Source organism: Choristoneura fumiferana, chromosome 13, assembly GCF_025370935.1.
Source record: "Choristoneura fumiferana chromosome 13, NRCan_CFum_1, whole genome shotgun sequence".
In the NCBI taxonomy this organism is placed as follows: Eukaryota; Metazoa; Arthropoda; class Insecta; order Lepidoptera; family Tortricidae; genus Choristoneura; species Choristoneura fumiferana.
In genome coordinates this window covers 4322460-4342107 of record NC_133484.1, presented here as the reverse complement: position 1 = coordinate 4342107, position 19648 = coordinate 4322460, and the positions used below count along the sequence as shown (strand labels likewise).

The 19648-nt window shown below is 38.5% G+C and overlaps 3 protein-coding genes across 3 annotated transcripts; all 3 read left to right on the top strand.

Annotated features, from left to right (window-relative positions):
• Window positions 1-2129: 2129 nt before the first annotated feature.
• On the top strand, window positions 2130-6645 carry LOC141434334 (protein-lysine N-methyltransferase EEF2KMT-like). The gene is made up of 5 exons (XM_074096744.1): window positions 2130-2147; window positions 2765-2882; window positions 3010-3256; window positions 3531-3746; window positions 4276-6645. Exons 2-5 carry the CDS (start codon window positions 2829-2831, stop codon window positions 4383-4385), a joined length of 627 nt encoding a protein of 208 aa, XP_073952845.1. The 5' UTR covers window positions 2130-2147; window positions 2765-2828; the 3' UTR covers window positions 4386-6645.
• A 1357-nt stretch (window positions 6646-8002) lies between these two features.
• On the top strand, window positions 8003-13429 carry LOC141433914 (uncharacterized). Its single transcript, XM_074096056.1, has 2 exons — window positions 8003-11582; window positions 12831-13429. Exons 1-2 carry the CDS (start codon window positions 8003-8005, stop codon window positions 13214-13216), a joined length of 3966 nt encoding a protein of 1321 aa, XP_073952157.1. The 3' UTR covers window positions 13217-13429.
• Window positions 13430-14243: 814 nt separating this feature from the next.
• Window positions 14244-19564, top strand: LOC141433913 (mitochondrial inner membrane protease ATP23 homolog). Its single transcript, XM_074096055.1, is given in 5 exon segments — window positions 14244-14469; window positions 14472-14615; window positions 14719-14764; window positions 15212-15293; window positions 18831-19564. Coding segments are annotated over 5 exon segments (576 nt in total). The 5' UTR covers window positions 14244-14408; the 3' UTR covers window positions 19074-19564.
• Window positions 19565-19648: the final 84 nt, after the last annotated feature.

Below are 19648 nucleotides of genomic sequence, written 5' to 3'. Positions count from 1 at the left end.
TTCGGTTTCGTAAATAACCGATAAAATGTATATTTTAAGATTAGCAAAAATAACATTATAGCATACAATATTCTACTTTCCATTTTGTAAATATAAATGCACTTTTACGATAAAGTGATAAAATCTAAGCACAGGTAAAAATAAAGTGTTCATCACTTAGTGCCAACGTAAAAAATAAAACAGAGGGGCTACTAAAAACTAGAAAAACGAAGTTCGTATGGCACCGTCCCTTTCACTCGCGTGTTAAATGAGATAAGCGTCAGCGGGACGGCAACATACGGGGTTCGAGTTTTGCATTTCGTAGTTAACTAGCTAGCAGGGCTACTACGAAATTCGAAAGTCGAAGTTCGTGTCGTTCCGTTCTCCTGACACTAATATTTAGTGCGGGGGTGGAAGGGGCGTTGCGGTACGAGCTTTGATTTTCGAATTCCGGAGTAGGCCCTCAGATATCACACAACGTCATTGTTCATGTTTTTCGTATTGAAGTGGTATTCAACCGATTTTCGTACTTTACTCGTATTGTCATCGTTTTCTCGTGTTATTGTTGCTGTTGACGTTATTTGTTAAATTTGTTGAGAAAGACTTTTTATTTGTTAATTTTGTTTGGTCGTGTTTTTGTTGATTTTTTTGATTGCCTGCACTCTCGCATGAAAAATATTCGTCAGCATACAGCACGTCAACCTCGCTCTCAAAACGGAGTGTACAACCTACTTAGCGAAATGCAAAACAATCGTATGCATTCGCTACGCCTAATACGCGTAGTAAATGCAAGTAAAACGGCGCAAACTTATCAAGTTTTGTAATAGTCTGTGTTATGATTTTTTACGTTGGCACTAAGTGATGAACACTGTATCTTACCTGTGCTTAGATTTTATCACTTTATCGTAAAAGTGCATTTTTATTTTCAAAATAGAAAGTAGAATATTGAATGCTTTAATGTTATTTTTGCTATAATAAAATATAGGTTTTACCGATTATTTACAATTATATCGGAAACCGAAATCATGGAGCAGCACTGTTCGTTTTATGCTGGCCACATTATTTTTATATTTGACATTTCAGTCAGACTGTCTTTTTTTTAGTTAGTTTTATAGTTTATAGTTTCTAGATACTATCTATGGTCTGTCCCAGAATTCGAGATACTAAAATGACGTTTCATGTGTTACCTGTTTTTTGCGTCTCGTAAATAGTGATGTGCCGCAACCGGTTATTACCGAAAGATTTTATAGGTACCTATGTATGTATGTCGTAAAATATTAAGATATGAACGGATCCGTGATGTACTAAAATGTAGGGCACTTAGGACATTCTAGAAAAGGTAAAATAGGTCTAATAAAAATGCGACCGTTTTCGAGATATTTCGACTTTTTATAGATGTTGATGTAAGTTTCAATTTCATTCTAAGTAAGTTTTACATTAACTAAATAATATGAGAATAATGAATATTTGATTTATTATTCTATGATATGAATATTAAATAAAAACACGAGAAAACGCACTGATCACATCCGATGACAATACGAGTAAAGTGACGAAAATCGTTGAATACAAATACGAAAAACATGATGACGTTGTGTGATATCTGTAGGGCTACTACGAAATTCGAAAATCAAAGTTCGTACCGTAACGTCCCTCTCACTTACGTATTAAATTAAATAGTAGTGTCAGAAGGACGGAACGACACGAACTTCGATTTTCGAATTCGTAGTAGCCCTGCTGGCCCTGACTACGAAATGCAAAACTCGAACTTCGTATGTTGCCATTCCGCTGACGCTTATCTCATTCAATACGCGAGTGAAAGGGACGGTGCCATACGAACTTCGTTTTTCAAGTTTTGTATAGCCTCTGTATTATTTTTTACGTTGGCACTAAGTGATGAACACTGTATTTTACCTGTGCTTAGATTTTATCACTTTATCGTATGATAAAGTAAAATGGAAAGTAGAATATTGAATGCATTAATGTTATTTTTGCTATCGTAAAATAAACATTTTATCGGTTATTTACGAAACCGAAATCACGGAGCAGCACTGTTCCTTTTATGCTGGCCACATTATTTTTACGTTTGACATTTCAGACTGTCATTTTAGTATCTCGAATTCTGGGACAGACCATAGCAAAGACTACAGGGGTGACACTCTTTCCCGGTTCGGATAACACCGACATGGATATACCGGCTCTGTTTTTAGTATACTCGCCCATAGAAACTGACAGGAGCTTCTATGGGTGTGTAGACGAAAAACAGGGTCGGTATTTCAATCCCGGTATTATCCGGGCCGGGAAAGAGTGTCACCCGACTAGTACTAGTATATCTAGGTTTTAGAAATAGACCATATGCAAAGTCTGCGAGTGCGAATAAATTAAAATTATTGTAGTTGAGCCTGTCTTTGTTTGTAGTACTTAAAATGTCTTTGGTAGATAAAACAAATAAAGTTGTCCTTGATTTGGTGAAATGCTATTTAAAAGGATCTTTAGCTTTTCATTTAGAAGTAAGTAAAAGTTTTAATAGTTATCATTGAAATTGATGAATATTTACTTTATTGATTTTCATTATATTCCAGCCTGAAGAAGCAAAAGTAATGTGTTGGGACAATCAACAAGCGTTTGTGAATGCAACTATCCATAATCAATTATTACAAAATTATCCTGTTAACAATGAGTTTTCCAAACTTTTCTTTAAGAAACTAATTGATTGCATCAAATCTTACCACGAAATTCATGATGATTTTTATACTTTTCTGTGTTTTCTAATGAACAAAGAAAGCTTAAACACTTTTTGTCATCGTCATTACGTTCTTAATAATGATACTCGCAATATTATAACAATTATGGAAACAAATAATATGGTTGTCAACGGGACCACTGGAATGCGAACCTGGGAGGTAACATAAATAGTAGGTCTATTACAATTTTATTCATCAAGTGAAAGAAGTTCGAAACAGAATACCTATTTGATGAGACAAAAGTATTTCTAAGTTATTATTATCAGTATTTTTTTAAAATTTTCAGGCAGCATTGACGTTAGCTGATTGGGCTCTTAGTAACAAAGATGTCTTTGCTCATAAAAAAGTGGTTGAACTTGGTTCCGGTGTAGGATTCACTGGCATCACTATTGCTAAAGAATGTAACCTTGAATCAATTGTGTTAACAGACTGTCACAATGATGTATTGAAAACTATTAAGAGAAACATTGAAATCAATTTTCCTAAATTAAATAACAGTGATGATGCTCAACCAGATGCTGTGTCAAATATAGGTAACTTTTTTATTTCTGATGATTTAACAAAAAGGACTTAATTAACCGATAAGACACTTCCATCAATATGGTATTTGACAACTGTTGAATTTGCCATATCCTGTATATTATTATAAAAATATAGATACAAAGACAATGTTTAGCGAAGAAAAAAATGAATTTGGTTGAAAATTGGTTTTTTGAAATATCTTTATATCCGTCTCTTTCTGTAATGCTTTTCTCTATGCAGCAAGTATCAAATAATTGAATAAATTGCTGTCTTGTTTATTTACAGATGTTATGATGTTAGATTGGAATGATGCAGAAGACCTTAAAAATAATTTAGTGCCTGATATTCTTATTGGTGCTGACATAGTATATGATCCTTCGATTTTACAACCCCTATGTAATGTTATAAAAAGTTTTTTTGATAAAAATGATTTGCTTGAAGTATATATTGCTAGTATGATACGCAATGTGGATACTTTTAATAGTTTTCTAGAAGCATTAGGTAAGTATTATAATCATTATAATTAAAATGAGCCGGATTACTAATACCAATTATGTAAAATTTCACTAAAGATGTAATAGTACATTGTATCCTAAGGGCGGCAAATATTGTAATACGAAAGAGATTATTAGAAGCTCGAAGTTGAAGAGGGTTTTAATGAGTCGATGTTCGTAATTCTAGTACCGCCCGTGCGACATACAATGTTTTTCATCACATTTGTGAGTAAAATTGTATATTTGTAAAAGAAAAACTAATATTTATACAAAAAATGCCGATACCGCCCTGGCTGCACTCGCAGGCATAGCGCCAGCATCTCGCTGCCGTCCCCCTCCACAGCATGTGCGTATGGGCAATGACTCATTTAACCAACCTTGGGTTTCATGACAAGAACTAAAGGTCGAGGGTTTTATTTGGGGGGTTGCAACCAAGGTAGCCTGCATGTTACAACACTGTTTACGAGCAAGTGCGATGACAAATATTACTTACTGATGACATATTGTTTGTTATCTAACTTATTTTTTTTTTTCAGAATATAATGAATTCAAATATTTCAAGCTTGCACAAGAAAACTGTGTGTTTATTGAATGGGATGATAATAACAAACAAAGATGTACATTAAAAATAATAAAAAATAAATAAGATTTTCCATAACAATATAAGTATTTTGTTTATTTGATTTTTTTATTATTTTTTACACACTGGCCCCGTCTCATCTCCACCGAACATCAATAAGGGCAGCAGCAGCAGCAGAAATGGCAGAAACTGCCAAAGCAGGAAAATACAGTGGTCTCGGTGCCGAATATGATTTTGTACCTTTCGGCGTCGAGACCCTTGGTCCGTGGGGCCCTGGCGCTCTGAGTCTCTTCAAAGATCTATCAAAGAGATTTAGAGATACCACAGGAGACCGAAGAGCTGGCAGTTTCCTCGCTCAACGCATCAGTCTTGCGATCCAGCGGGGAAATGCTGCCAGCATCTTTGGTTCCATGCCGCAGGGTCCATTTTTAGATTTATTATAGTTTTAGCTTCTTTAATTTTGTTGTACCTACCTAATATACCTTTTTTATGTTTATTTATTATAAATGTTATTAAACGCTATTAAAACAATTATTTGGTTGTCCGTTAAAACTTGTCACAGAAAAACGAAACAATAGTACATTATGTCTTAAGGGCGGTAAATAAGGAATTACGAACGAGAGTCTATTAGAAGCCCTAAGTCTTCTAACTGAGGGCTTTAATGAGTCGATGTTCGTAATTCTAGTACCGCCCGTGCGACATACAATGTTTTTCATCACATTTGCGAGTAAATTTTTATATTTCTAAAAGACAAAATACATAATTGTTCCAAATATTGGCGATACCTTAGGCTGTGTTCTTGGCAGCGCCGCCCTCCCCCTCCCCCTCCCTCAGCATGCGCCGCAACGTGCGTGTGCATGTGGTCCATGTAGTCCTGCAGCAGGAGCGCGCTCACGGCGCAGCGCCATCAGTACGGGCATTGTCTCATTTACCGACCTTGGGCTTCATGACAAGAAAATGTGTACGCGCAATGACTCATTTACCGACCACGGGTTTCATGACAAGCACATTAAGGTCGAGGGTTTTATTTGGGGGGTTACAACCAAGGTAGCCTGCATGTTATGATACTGTTTACGAGCAAGTGTGATGAAAAAATCTAAGTAGGTATGCACCGCTACGCGACTATTTTCTATGAGGCAAAATATACGGTTATGATTTTATTGATCACCTAATAAATGCGTTTTCGGTGACCTAATAAATAACTTTTTCTCAAACATGCTCGGAAATGTAATAAAGTACTCTGTGATGTATGCGTTAATGTCACGAAATGAAGACATGAAGTTTCTCATTTATGGCTCCCTACCACCTCCCTACATAACTTCTTGGCCTAGGCCATGAAGTATGTATGAAAATCCATTATTGTCCGCTGCTCTAACTTTTTAAATTTGCGTACTAACATTAAACTGACAAAGGAGAAATTACAAACAGCCAACCACCACTATGTAAGCATTTGCGATACTGCGATGCGATGCGACGCGACGCAATGCGATGCGACGCGCCGCGACGATGGATGGATGGATGGATGGAAGGACGGATTGACGGACGGATGGATGGACGGACGGACGGACGGGCGGATGGACGGATGGACGGACGGACGGATGGATGCATGGACGGATGGATGGATGGATGGATGAAGTATTTCCTCACATTGTTTGAGAAAAGTACTATACAAGCCTCGGCCAGAACAGGGATTGCTGGACTCGTTTTATCCGGCCTCGTCTACGACTCGGCCGTCTACCCCGAACTCGTCCATCAATCCCTTACTTCATGGCCTCTGCAGTAATGTACTATTGTTCCAAAAATAGTAGATCTGTCACCTTAATTTGACTCGCCAAATAATATTCAAATGGTTAAGTACCTAAATAGTATTAAAAAATTACTCTGAAATAATATTGATCATCAAATAATTATATGGGGTTCCAAAATAAAAGATGTGTCACTAAAACTGAATCACCAAACAATGTAGAAATGGCTTCCTAAAAATAATTAAATAATAATATCTTCTGACAAATGATACCAATTGACCCAGCCCCAAACTAAGCAAAGTTTGTTCTATGTGTGCTAAACAACGGGTAAACATACATACATATATACTTTTCATCACACTTGCTCGTAAACAGTGTCGAAACATGCAGGCTACCTTGGTTGCAACCCCCCAATTAAAACCCTCGATCGTAATGTGCTTTTCATGAAACCCGTGGTTGGTAAATGAGTCATTGCGCGTACAAATTTTCTTGTCGTGAATCCCAAGGTCGGTAAATGAATCAGTGCCCGTACTGATGTTGCTGCGCGCTCCTGCTGCAGGACCACATGCACACGCACGTTGCGGCGCATGCTGCGGGAGGGGGGGGAGAGGGGGAGGGCGGCGCTACCAAGAGCGCAGCCTAAGGTATCGCCAATATTTGGAACAATTATGTATTTTTTCTTTTAGAAATATAAAAATTTACTCGCAAATGTGATAAAACATTGTATGTCGCACGGGCGGTACTAGAATTACGAACATCGACTCTTTAAAGCCCTCAGTCTTCGACTTCGGGCTTCTAATAGACTCTCGTTCGTAATTCCTTATTTACCGCCCTTAAGACACAATGTACTATTACAAACATCCGAGACTCAAGTACCTACTAAGTACAAACATTTATATTCATCAAACAAGTATAAGCAAAAAATGTTCGGTTCTGCACTTCGTCGACCGCTGCCGCGGCACGCTCGCTTCGATCGCTCGGCTCGCTCACTGTTCGAAACACGACGAACCACTGCAAGACACGGTGTCGACACAGTGTGCCGCGAGTTTTGCATCTATAGCTCGCACATTCAGAAGCCATTAGACCGCGGTCAAGCAAACACATCTTCAGTACAAATTTGCTGTATATTTTTCTTTATTATAATTAAACTCGTATGTTTGGAAGAAGTTGTTCCCTTATTGAAGAATTACCAAGTAAATACCACAACATATTTTGGCGACCGTCACACGACATTGCGCGGAGGCGCAATACCAGACCCGAGACGACATAACCTGCAGTTTCGAAGTTCGGAAAGTGAACAGAGCGGATCAACCTCAACTTCAGCCTGCAAATCAGGGGAGTGCCCGTTCCTTATTATTCCACTAATCCTAATTTTTTCCAGAGATAGTCCTCGGTTGTGCAAATTTGCCGTCGTTTGCATATGGCACGTGCATGTGCCCAGTTGGCACTTAAACGGTTCAACGTGCTTATAAATAGCAGCTTAGCTTCATTTAATCAAAGTAATAGGACCTTCTCGTATCAACTTATTAAACTTTCAGGACTAAATTTAATTTTCCTTGGCTTCTAATTAGATTGTCTATGCAAATTACCCTCTTTATGTTAGATTATCAAAGTTTCTATTACGAACTCTTAACAAACAAGATAGTAAGCCTTTATCCAGCCTGTCGCTATTATAGTCAGTTAGCAATACTGTAATAAAACTGCATTATAATTGCATAGGTACTTATTGCACGCGCCGAAAATTCCAGATTTAAGGCGATCGGCCGGCCGGCATAACCGGTTGCCGCTACCCGTGAGAACAAAAGATCACGCGCAGAGTCTACTAGATTGGCGTGATTCTACCTATTGTGCACAGCGACACGCCGGAGGTTTGAATCTGAACTGGTTTGCAGAATTAAACGGTATTTATATCAATTTCATTACTAAGTGTTAATTATTATGGCTGACACAGAGTTAAAAGAGTTAATAAAAAAGCGTAGTGCTATTAAGGGTAAAGTTACTGTTTTTAGAAATAAGTTTTACGAATTTAAGAACAAGACACAGATTTTGCCTAGTCAAGTTAATGAATTAGCGTTAAGGTTGGCAAAATTTGAAAATGTTTTTAATAACTTTGATACATTGCGAGATAGAATTGATACTTTAACCGTTGATAGTGATGGCGAACAGCTAATATTAGAAAATGTTGAAATTGAAAACGATTTCTTTGATTTAATTAATTGCGCTCAGGAATTTATTGAATCGCATAAACAAAGGTTTACCGACGCTGAGGATAAGAGTATTTGCAGTCAACTAGGACCTCAAATTAATGTCAAATTGCCACAAATACAGTTGCCCACGTTCGACGGCAACTATAGTAAATGGCTTGAGTTTAGGGATACCTATCTCTCCATCGTACATAATAACGGTTCATTAAATGAAATAAATAAATTTCATTACCTACGCACCTCACTTGAGGGTAGCGCTGCAATTGTAATTAAATCATTAGAAATCTCTGCCGCCAATTATGCCGTTGCCTGGAAACTTTTATGTGATAGATATGATAATAAAAGGCAACTTATTCATAATCACTTACAAGCTTTATTCCACATGGAGTCATTAACAAGAGAATCAGACAAAGCCTTGAGACATTTAATTGATCATGTAGCTAAAAATTTACGAGCTCTTGAGAGCCTCGGCGAGCAGGTGGACGGCTGGGATACTCTCATTGTTTTTCTTGGTTCCTCCAAGCTTGACCCGATCACTTTAAGAAAATGGGAGGAAAAAAGAAATAGTCTGGAGGCTTTGCCAAAGCTCACTGATTTCACTGACTTTCTTCGTAGTAGGGCAGATGTGCTAGAGTCGTTGTCGAGAAGTAACAGCCACTCTGATAAATCTGAAAAAATAACACAAAAAAGATTAGGTACAGCTCAAAAGTCATTTGTGGCTTCGGCTTCTAATACAACGCCGACAAACTTACCTCAGTCATGCTGCTTGATATGTAAGGGTGACCACCGCGTTTACGCTTGTAATAAATTTCTTGAGATGACACCGGAAGTAAGAAGTAACGAAATATATAAATTAAAGGTATGTCCGGTGTGTTTTCGCGGCGGTCATCGCGCATATCAGTGCCGAGCAATTCCATGTAAAATATGTGGACGCAGACATAATTCTTTATTACATCGAACATATGTGCCAAATAATATCCCAGCTGGTAATTCACAGGGTCAGACACCGTCAGGTGAAATTCATGTTAAAAATGCATGTCCAGTCTCATTGTCTTCCTGTATAGCGACACAAGTGTTGTTATCAACAGCCGTAGTAGAAATCGTAGACAAAGAGACTGACCAACGCCACTGCGTACGAGCGTTGCTCGACTGTGGAAGTGAAACCTCCTTCATGACGAAGTCTTTACACGAAAGGTTAAATCTTCCCAGTACTGAAACTAAACCTATTGAAGTCACTGGCATTAATAATATGTCATTTAACGCTTTAAGACGTTGCAAAATTACGTTGCAAGCCAGGGATAGGTCAATTAAAAGAGCTGTGCATTGCTTCGTAATCGATCAAATAGCTAGCAACCTCCCGGCTAACGAAGTCGATATTTCATCCTTCGAAATACCAAAAAATTTAAAATTAGCGGATGCGGCATTTTATCGTCCCTCTCAAGTAGAATTATTATTGGGAGCAGACGTTTTTTGGGATTTCATTATACAAGGTCAAATAAAATTAGGCGAAAACAAACCGGTATTACAGAACTCGCACTTCGGATGGCTTGTTGTAGGTCCAACTACTTGCTCATCTAATAATAATAATAAAGGGTACTACAACAAAATTCATTGTAACTTTAGCCACGAAATCAGCGTCCAATTAAAAAAGTTCTGGGAACTAGAAGAGCTGCCACTGAAGGAAAAGTGGACAGCCGAAGAAGAAGCGTGTGAAGCTCATTTTATACAAAATACCTATCAATTGCCCAATGGTAGGTTTTGCGTAAGTTTGCCCTTGAAAGAATCACCTGATAAATTGGGTGATTCATTCAATATAGCAATAAAACGATTACATCAATTAGAAAAACGATTTGAAAGGCAACCTCACGTAAAACAGCAATATTGTGATTTTATTAATGAATATAAAGAGTTGGGCCATTTAACAGAAATTGAAAAACCAGACAAGGCTAATTTTTTACCTCATCATCCAGTTTTACGCGAGAAAAGTGCTACGACACGTTGTCGAGTAGTTTTTGACGCCTCTAGCAAGACGTCGTCTGGTCTTTCGTTAAATGATTTGCTAATGGTTGGACCTACAATACAGGAGGACATTTTTTCGATTCTAACTAGATTTCGCGAGCATGAATATGTTTTGATCGGGGATCTCGAAAAAATGTATCGCCAGATCCATGTAAATGAAAAAGATAGATATTTACAAGTTATTTTATGGCGTGAAACTAGCTCGGAGCCTATAAAATACCTACGCCTCGACACCGTGACTTACGGAATGTCGTCGTCACCTTACTTAAGTATTCGCTGTTTATATGAAATTGCTAAGACTTGTGACGACCCCCTTATAAAAACTATAATTGAAAAGGATATGTACGTTGATGACCTAGTAACAGGTTGTGATAACTCAGAACAGCTTACATACATTTTAAATTCTGTATCACAAACCTTAGCAAAGGCACAAATGAATTTACGTAAAATAAAATCAAACTGTATTCACATTTTTAAAGACGATGCCAACTTCAATGGACAGACGAATGTCGATTTTAATGACGAGTGTTCTACACTCGGATTAAGGTGGCATCCTGCGTTAGATAAATTAACAATCAGCTGTTCGAAAAACTTTAGTAATAACAACGACAACACAGTGAAGTGTACCAAACGTTTGATTTTATGCACCGTAGCAAGCATTTTCGACCCACTGGGTCTGTTATGTGTTTGCACTATAAAATTTAAAATATTATTACAACAATTGTGGATCTTAAAATTAGAATGGGACGAGGATGTAACGGAAAGCATAAAACAAACGTGGAATAAAATCGTGTGTGGATTAAGTACTTTATGTACATTCCAAATTGATCGTTATGTATTACAGTCAAACTCAAAAAAAATAGAACTTCACTGTTGTTCAGATGCCTCCTTAATGGCCTACGCCGCTTGTGTTTACGTTCGGTCGGTTAGTGATAAGGGAATAGCGGTCCGGTTGCTCTGTGCAAAAGCAAAGGTCATGCCTATTAAACCTGCCGTGACGATTCCCCGCGCTGAGTTACTAGGCGGGCTGTTAGCCAGTCGATTATACGACAAAGTTAGGAAGGCATTTCGTCACAATATTGATAAAGTGTACTTTTGGACAGACTCAAAAATAGTTTTAGCCTGGCTAAATATATTTAAAACTAATAAAATGAAATTAAAAACATTTGTTTTGCACCGAGTTTCCGAGATAACAGAATTGTCTCGCGGCGCTAAATGGAATCACATTCCTTCCGCTCATAACCCGGCGGACCTCGCATCGCGCGGCGTGCTGCCCGATCAGCTGACGGCGGACGGTATGTGGTTCACGGGGCCTTCGTTCCTGCAGCGCGGCGAAACGGACTGGCCTTCTCAGGACGCGTCAGCTGATTTGGTGTCGGACATACCAGAAACTAAATCAACTGCTCATGTTATGAACGCCTCATTAAGTCCGTCAGTGGATTTCATTAAAATGGAAGACTTCTCTAGTTATAACCGGTTGAGAAGGACAGTCGCGTACGTTTTACGATGGATAACTAATTGTAAACAACCAAAAAATAAAACTCATGGACCTTTAAATGTTCAAGAAATACAATTAGCGGAAATTCGACTTGTGAAAATGTCACAAAATAATTCATTTTCTGACGAGATTAAGTCATTAAAAAATAATCTGTCAATAAATACAAATTCTAAGTTATTGAATTTAAACTCATTTATAGATAACCACGACGTTCTGCGCGTGGGTGGCAGATTATATAATTCGGATTATACCTACGATAAAAAACATCCCATTATTTTAGATAGCAAACATCATTTAAGTAAATTAATATATGAATATTTCCACGTTCAACTAAAGCACACTGGGCCTCAACTGCTGCATTCAAGCGTTCGCGAACAATATTGGATTATAGGAGGACGAATACTAGCGAGAAAAACTTATAAAAATTGTATGCTTTGCAAGCGCTTGAGAGGAGCAGTGGCATCACAAATAATGGGTAATCTGCCGGCCGAGCGCGTAACGCCGGGGTACACGTTTGAGATCACGGCGATTGATTATGCTGGACCTTATTTAATTTTAAGTAAAAAGGGGCGTGGAGCGAAACTTATTAAGTCATTTCTATGTATTATGTGTTGTTTAAAAACAAAGGCAGTTCATCTCGAACTCGCAAGCGATCTCACGACTCAATGTTTTATTCTAGCTCTTAAGCGATTCATTGCAAGGAGAGGAAAACCTCGCGAGATTTTTTCTGATAACGGAAGAAATTTCGTGGGTGCGAGTAAAGAAATAGGTCAATGCCTTAACAACGCTTGTAACTCTGTGTCAGAAGAACTAGCCAATGAACATGTTCAGTTCAGATTCGCCCCGGCGTACACGCCAAATTTTTCGGGGCTAATCGAGGCCGCGGTTAAATCCGCAAAATTTCATATAAAAAGAATTGTAGGAAACATGCACTTCACATATGAGGAACTGGCGACAATATTTGCACAAGTTGAGGCCATTCTCAACTCGCGCCCCCTCTGTCCATTGTCATCCGATCCTCACGACCTGTCCCCATTGTCCCCAGGGCACTTCCTTATTGGACGGCCATTGACCTCGCTGCCAGCACCGAATCTCGAGGAAGTCAACCCGAACCATTTGCATAGATATGCGAAGATGGAACAAGTTAGACAACATTTCTGGGCCAGGTGGAGTCAAGAATATGTAGCCGAGCTCCAGCAGCGTACTAAGTGGCGCGTGCGACAGCCCAACCTGGAGCTAGGACAGCTGGTGCTCATCAAGCAAGCCCACGGGCCCCCATTGACGTGGCCGCTCGGGCGCATCACACAGTTACACAAGGGTTCGGACGGGCTCTGCCGAGTAGTTGACGTCAGAACAACAAAGGGCGTCGTGCGACGAGGCATCTCCTGTATCTGCCCGTTACTGAACGAGGAGGACGCTGCCAACCAATAAACTTCTTGAAAGCAGGCGCTTTCAACGCGCGGGAGCATGTTCGAAACACGACGAACCACTGCAAGACACGGTGTCGACACAGTGTGCCGCGAGTTTTGCATCTATAGCTCGCACATTCAGAAGCCATTAGACCGCGGTCAAGCAAACACATCTTCAGTACAAATTTGCTGTATATTTTTCTTTATTATAATTAAACTCGTATGTTTGGAAGAAGTTGTTCCCTTATTGAAGAATTACCAAGTAAATACCACAACACTCACTAAGGGTCGCAGTTCTACCTAACACTCCTCCTCGCTTCGCTCGTCGTCGTAGGTACTTAACCTGCCTAGATGGCTATTATAATAAAAGTACTCTGTGCTAGGTGGAATAGGTAGAAGCATCGAATTATGGAACTGATCACAGGTCTATTATTTTGGTGATCGAATTTTGATGATCAAACGGGTGACACTCTTTCCCGGCCCGGATAATACCTTGATGGAAATACCGACCCTGTTTTTCGTGTTAATGCAAATAGAAGCTCCTGTCAGTTGCTATGGGCGTCTACACAAAAAACAGGGCCGGTATTTCCATGTCGTTGTTGTCCGGGCCGGGAAAAAGTGTCACCCGATCAAACTATAATTTAGGATACAGGTTTAAATTAGTCTGATGACTCATACTTACGTCTACTTGCAGGCTTTTTAATCTAGGTTTAAGTGGTCTTAAGTTCTGTCAGATCCATACAAGAACTGTCAATTTAAGCCTTAAATCGAGATTTAAAAAAGCCTACCAGACGCCCTTAGAGACAGATTTGATTAATTTGATGACCAACATACTTATTAAAATTTCTTAGGGATAGATGGATAGATATAGGTATAATAATTAGGATAAGTATCGCAGTTTAGTGACAAATCTAAATGACAAAAATAAAATATAGCCCCACTAACTTTGAGTATTTATCTAGAATTTATACACGACGACAAGATGGCATTGACTTAGGGGCTTTTGTCTGTCCTAAAAGCGATTAACAATAAAAAAACATTGATTTGACGTTTTCTGCTTGTCACTCTGTTACTTCACTCCTCAGGGTCTTAGGATCTGTCAAAATCATATGAATTTGAATGTGTGAAATCAAAATCATTGAATGAAAGAAGCTGTAGTGCTGAAATAAAATATCAATGACGAAAACTTCTTGAATTTACATCATAAAACAAAAATGACGGAAAATAAAACTAACACGGAATCTAGCGCGAATCCAACTTCGACTGGGCCGAAAAAGAAGAAGCATGGGGTTATGATTTGTATCCCGAAAGGCGCGGGACTTTTTCACCTAAAATCGGCAATATTCTTATTGGTAAAGAAGGCAAAGAAAATGTTGAGAAATTAAAATGCGAACAGAATGTTGTCGAATGTGTTAAAACGAGTAAGTCTCAACAAGTGTCAATTTTAAGTTATTCCATTTAACTTTGTAGATTGGAGATACTCATGTACTTAATATACTTAATACGTTTCAAATTTGATTTCAGGTCCTATTGTTAAGCTTATGATGAAAGCGCTAAAGAGTTCGGGATGGTTTGTTTTTTTATTACTATAAAATCTTATTGTTTAATTAAGCTTCTTGTTATTTACTGTATGTACCTAACCTATGGAAGGTGGATGGAAGAAGTAAAATTAGGTATATAGTTAATAATAGTAATTCAATATGTTGTCTGGCTAACAAGGGATAATGTGGATTACTCAATCCAGTCTATACATTTGATTTTAAAATCGATATACTTTCATATCAAGTTTATTTCTTTTTAATAATTTTGTCATCCAGTCGAATGACTTACATTTGACTAAGTTTGATTTGGGTTATAAGATAGCTTATAAGAGACGCGCGCCTTCGCGCGAGAGAGAGCGCGTCTTCTCCTTTTTAGAGTTCCAAACCGGAAGAGTCCAAACAGAGCCCTATACAGCAGTTGTTCGAGGGTTAGAGTACTTGGTTACACAGATAAAGATGGTTGTCTTTTTTTTCAGCACCATTGATATTCGACGACATTTTTCATGTGAAGTCTGTGATTACTCTGTCAGTGGGGGCTATGACCCAGAACTCAATCAGGTATTGATCAAATTGGAATTATTGCGCAACTATTTATTCCTTTTAAGGCAAAAATTAAGCATAAACCTTATTGATAATCAAAGGAAGTGGTAATTTTGTTTATTTTTGTTTATTTTGTGATTATACCCCAGGACTTTTGGGGCACGAATGATTTGCTAAAGAGTAGACATTAATAGATAGGTTATTGTGACAAAATATCATATTATGCCTAATGAATAATTACCTCACTGCAAATTGTAAACTATACTAGTATTTTAGGTTTAGTACCAAGGCTTATGTTATGAGATAATAATAAAAAACGTTAATTAATTACCTGCAATAAATTTAGTAGTTTGATTTAGTTGTGATTTTCGAAATAAATTATTACTTAATATCTTTTCTAAATTTGGAACAGTTAAGCAGCGGTGTCTAGCTGTAAATATCTATTTTAACCTACTGAATGTTTTTTCTACGTCGGCAGTTGTAATCAGGGTGCGAAAAAATCCGATTTTTATAATAAAAAACAAAAATCGTTTTTTTTTATATTTATCGATATATATCTGATATATATCCAAATAATATATTTTTTTATTTGTGTGCATAAAAAAACCATTTAACAAGCCTTTCATCACTATAATAGTAACATTAAAACATTAAAGTTCTATTTAGCATCCGCAACGGAACATCTGTTTTTGTATGTAAGCAACGGGTTATTAGAACAGCTTCTATTAAACTAATATGCCATCTTTACAATACCAGCAAATTATGCAAATCTATCGGCAATTTACAAACAACAAATAATATAACTTGGCTACCGATAAATATATTATCTTCAAAATTGATGATTTGGCGACTAATATTGTAAGTCAGCTACTTTATTTATTTTTGAGCTTCAATATTTGTCTACTAATTTAATCAAAATCAACCCCCAATAAAGAGCATCGTAAATAAATCACTTAGCAAATAAATCGTCTTCTTTTTTAATGAAAATTAGCAACACGCTGCGCGGGAATGAGAGCGCGCACGCGCCGTAACCGGCCGGCCCGCCAATGAGCGTGCTGCATTCACAATACCGCAACGAGTCGCATGTATTTGTTCACAAATAGACAAGATTTACAAGTGCTCGTATTCTTTGACAAAAATACACTCATTGCATAATAGGTTCGTTCGTTACCTTTTGAACCTCAGAGTAGAAAATAGAAGCCCCGCCATAGCGGGGCTTCGTCAACTTTCTGGCGGGCCGCTTTTGCCTTGATACACAACACAACACTGAAGAAATGATAGGTTCGGTCGTTGCCTTTTGTACCTCAAAGCAGAAAATAGAAGCCCCGCCGTAGCGGGGCGGAGCGGAGGCAGCGGAGCGGAGGCAGCGCAGTGGAGGCAGCGGAGTAAAGCGGAGACAGCGGAGCGGAGCGGAGTACCACGGAGCAGAGGCATTGGAGTGGAGGCAGCGGAGCAGAGGCAGTAGAGCGGCGCGGAGGTAGTGGAATGGAGCGGAGGCAGCAGAGTAAAGCAGAGATAGTGGATTGGAGTGGAGTACCACGGAGCAGAGGCAGCGGCACTGCCTCCGCTTTACTTCTCTGCCTCCGCTCCGTTACCTCCGCTCCGCTGCCTCCGCTCCGTTGTTACCTCCGTTCCGCCCCATGTTCCGCTCCGCTCCGTTGCCTCCACTCCGTTCCTCCGCGCCGCGCCGTTTTACGTTCACGTCACGACGCCGTATATCTCCACGACGCGGCACCGTACCGCGTCGTGCGCCGCGCCGTTTTACGTCTACGACGCCGTATAACGTGCACGGCGCGGCACCGTGCCGCGACGGCCACCGCGCCGTTGTACGTTCACGACGCCGTATAACCTACCTATTTATTAGACGCTTAAAATTAGTCGCTGATTTATTAATTCAGAAGACAAATAAATAAATTTGAAGGCAAAAATTACGTTTTAAAGAAGCTGCGTTAATTACAACTCCTAATTTTATTAATGATTCCACCTAACTGGTAAACAGAATTCGGCAATTTAAATCAATTTGTATTTTGTGTTCCGGCAAAAAGAACAAGCACTACACTACAATTCGTTCTATTTTGACAGGTTATTCAACTTTTTAGGGTTCCGTACCCAAAGGGTAAAAACGGGACCTTATTACTAAGACTCCACTGTCCGTCGGTCAGTCTGTCTGTCACGAGAATTGTAATAATAATAATAAATAATAAATATTATGGGACACTTTGACACCAATTGACCTAGTCCCAAACTAAGCAAAGCTTGTACTAATAGTTAGACAGTTGAAATTATCACAGATGATGTATTTCTGTGGCCGCTATAAAAACGAATATTAAAAACAGAATAAAATAAATATTATATTCGACGACCAGATGGCCTAGTGGTTAGAGAACCTGACTACGAAGCTTGAGGTCCCAGGTTCGATTCCCGTGTCGGGGCAGATATTTGTATGAAAAATACGAATGTTTGTTCTCGGGTCTTGGGTGTTTATTTAAGTATGTATCTATATCGATATAATTATATTTATCCGTTGTTTTTTTTTCTAATTGATTACTTATTCATTAGGTAGAAACCAGCTAGAGTGCACTCTATTTTTTACCCGACTGCGAAGGAGGGTTATGTGTTTGACGCGTATGTAGGTATGTATGTATGTATGTAAGTATGTATGTATGTCTATTCCTATGTCATCTCGTAACTACTCAAAGGCTTAACCGATTTTGATAAATGATACGTCATTGGTTTCGTCTTAATGACGCGAGTGACAATGGGTAAATACATTTAATTCTTAAAAAAATCAAAATGGCGGATTTTTGGCGCCAGATTGTAAGTTTTCAAAAAATGATTTTTATTCAAACCTATCAAGTGGGTATCAAATGAAAGCTAATAATTAGCCCATTCTAAAGATATATGGGTTATAACCGTTAAAATATACCATTTTCGCAAAAATGTGTGAAATAAAACAATAAATTTAAAGAATCAAAAAACCCACTGCCTTAAAAATACTGAAAAGAAGAAAACAAGTCTAGTGGGCTAGAACTTTGTTAAGTAGCTAACTTAAAGTTCAATAGTCGGGACCCATTTAAACCGTGGCGCTCAAAAATTCTTACCTATTGGGTCCCGATTGTGTTGACTTTATGTTAGCTTCTTAATAAAGTTCTAGCCCACTAGACTAGTTTTCTTCATTTTAGTATTTTTAAGGCAGTCGGGTTTTTTGATTTTTTATTAACTCGATACCTACTCTTTGGCTAATGTCAATCATCCGTGCCCCGAAAGTTCCGTGGTATGGTGATGATAAGTAATATGTATACAAAAATTCAAGACAATCTGATTATGATAAGTGGATGAAATCTGATTTCCAACATTTAATTAAAACAAACAAAAAATTTTTTTTTCATTTCCAGGTTTTTATTCAAAAGCTACAAACTCTCTGTTGTTGTATTTTATGGTAACACCATTGTAAAAAACTAGGTACAATACCAGAATATCAGCATGTCTGAATATACTATAACAACTAAATTGGCGGTCACATTAAATAATATTTTCATAATTTGTTGTCTCTAGATTGTTGTGTGCCAGAATGTGAGCACACGGAAAGGCATGGTGCAGGGAGTCCTCGTGCACGAAATGATCCACATGTTTGACTACTGCCGCAACGAGTTGGACTTTAAGAACATGGAACACCTAGCATGCTCCGAGATCCGAGCAGCTAACCTCACCCATTGCTCATTCACCAGCGCCTGGTCCCAGGGCGACGCTTCCTGGTCGAAGATCAAAAAAGCTCACCAGGTTAGGCACCTGCATTAATTTTTAACCGACTTCAAAAAAGGAGGAGGTTCTATGTTCCAATGTTTGTATTTTTTTTTATGTATGGTCACCGATTACTTAGTCAATTGTGGACCGATTTTCAAAATTCTTTCTTTATTCGAAAGAGTACTCTTCTGAGGTGGTCCCATTGTCACCAAGTCAAGACCTGATGATGGGATCTTACGGAAATCGAAGGCAAACCTCAAAATTTATAGGCACACCTATGGCGATTTTGGCATTTTTAGCACTAAGACAAGCCTTTACATTCAAAGTATCACTTGGTAAACTGGACCTGATGAAGAAGACCGTAGATGGCCAATGGAACTCCTCAATGCTAAGTAATGTTCGCGCGTCTATAAACGATCATGATTACTTAACCTAGATAAGCGACTAAGAAACTTTAAGTTAATGATTCTTTCGAACTGATCTGATGCTGAAGCCGGAAGGTAGGCAACGGAACTCTGTTATAAAACAACGTAACTAACAAGGAAGGGTACCCAACTGTCGACTCCGATTTGATTTATTTTGATATATGATATAGAGTAGTCTAAAATAACGGACACGTTTTTTATTGG

Bases quoted from the DNA above. Each gene is read 5' to 3' on its own strand.
- LOC141434334 (XM_074096744.1), top strand. From the start codon at position 2,829: ATGGAAACAAATAATATGGTTGTCAACGGGACCACTGGAATGCGAACC. The intron at 2,883-3,009 runs GTAACATAAATA...TAAAATTTTCAG, and splicing joins CTGGAATGCGAACCTGGGAG to GCAGCATTGACGTTAGCTGA. The intron at 3,747-4,275 runs GTAAGTATTATA...TTTTTTTTTCAG, and splicing joins TAGTTTTCTAGAAGCATTAG to AATATAATGAATTCAAATAT.
- LOC141433914 (XM_074096056.1), top strand. From the start codon at position 8,003: ATGGCTGACACAGAGTTAAAAGAGTTAATAAAAAAGCGTAGTGCTATT. The intron at 11,583-12,830 runs GTATGTGGTTCA...CATTGTCCCCAG, and splicing joins CGATCAGCTGACGGCGGACG to GGCACTTCCTTATTGGACGG.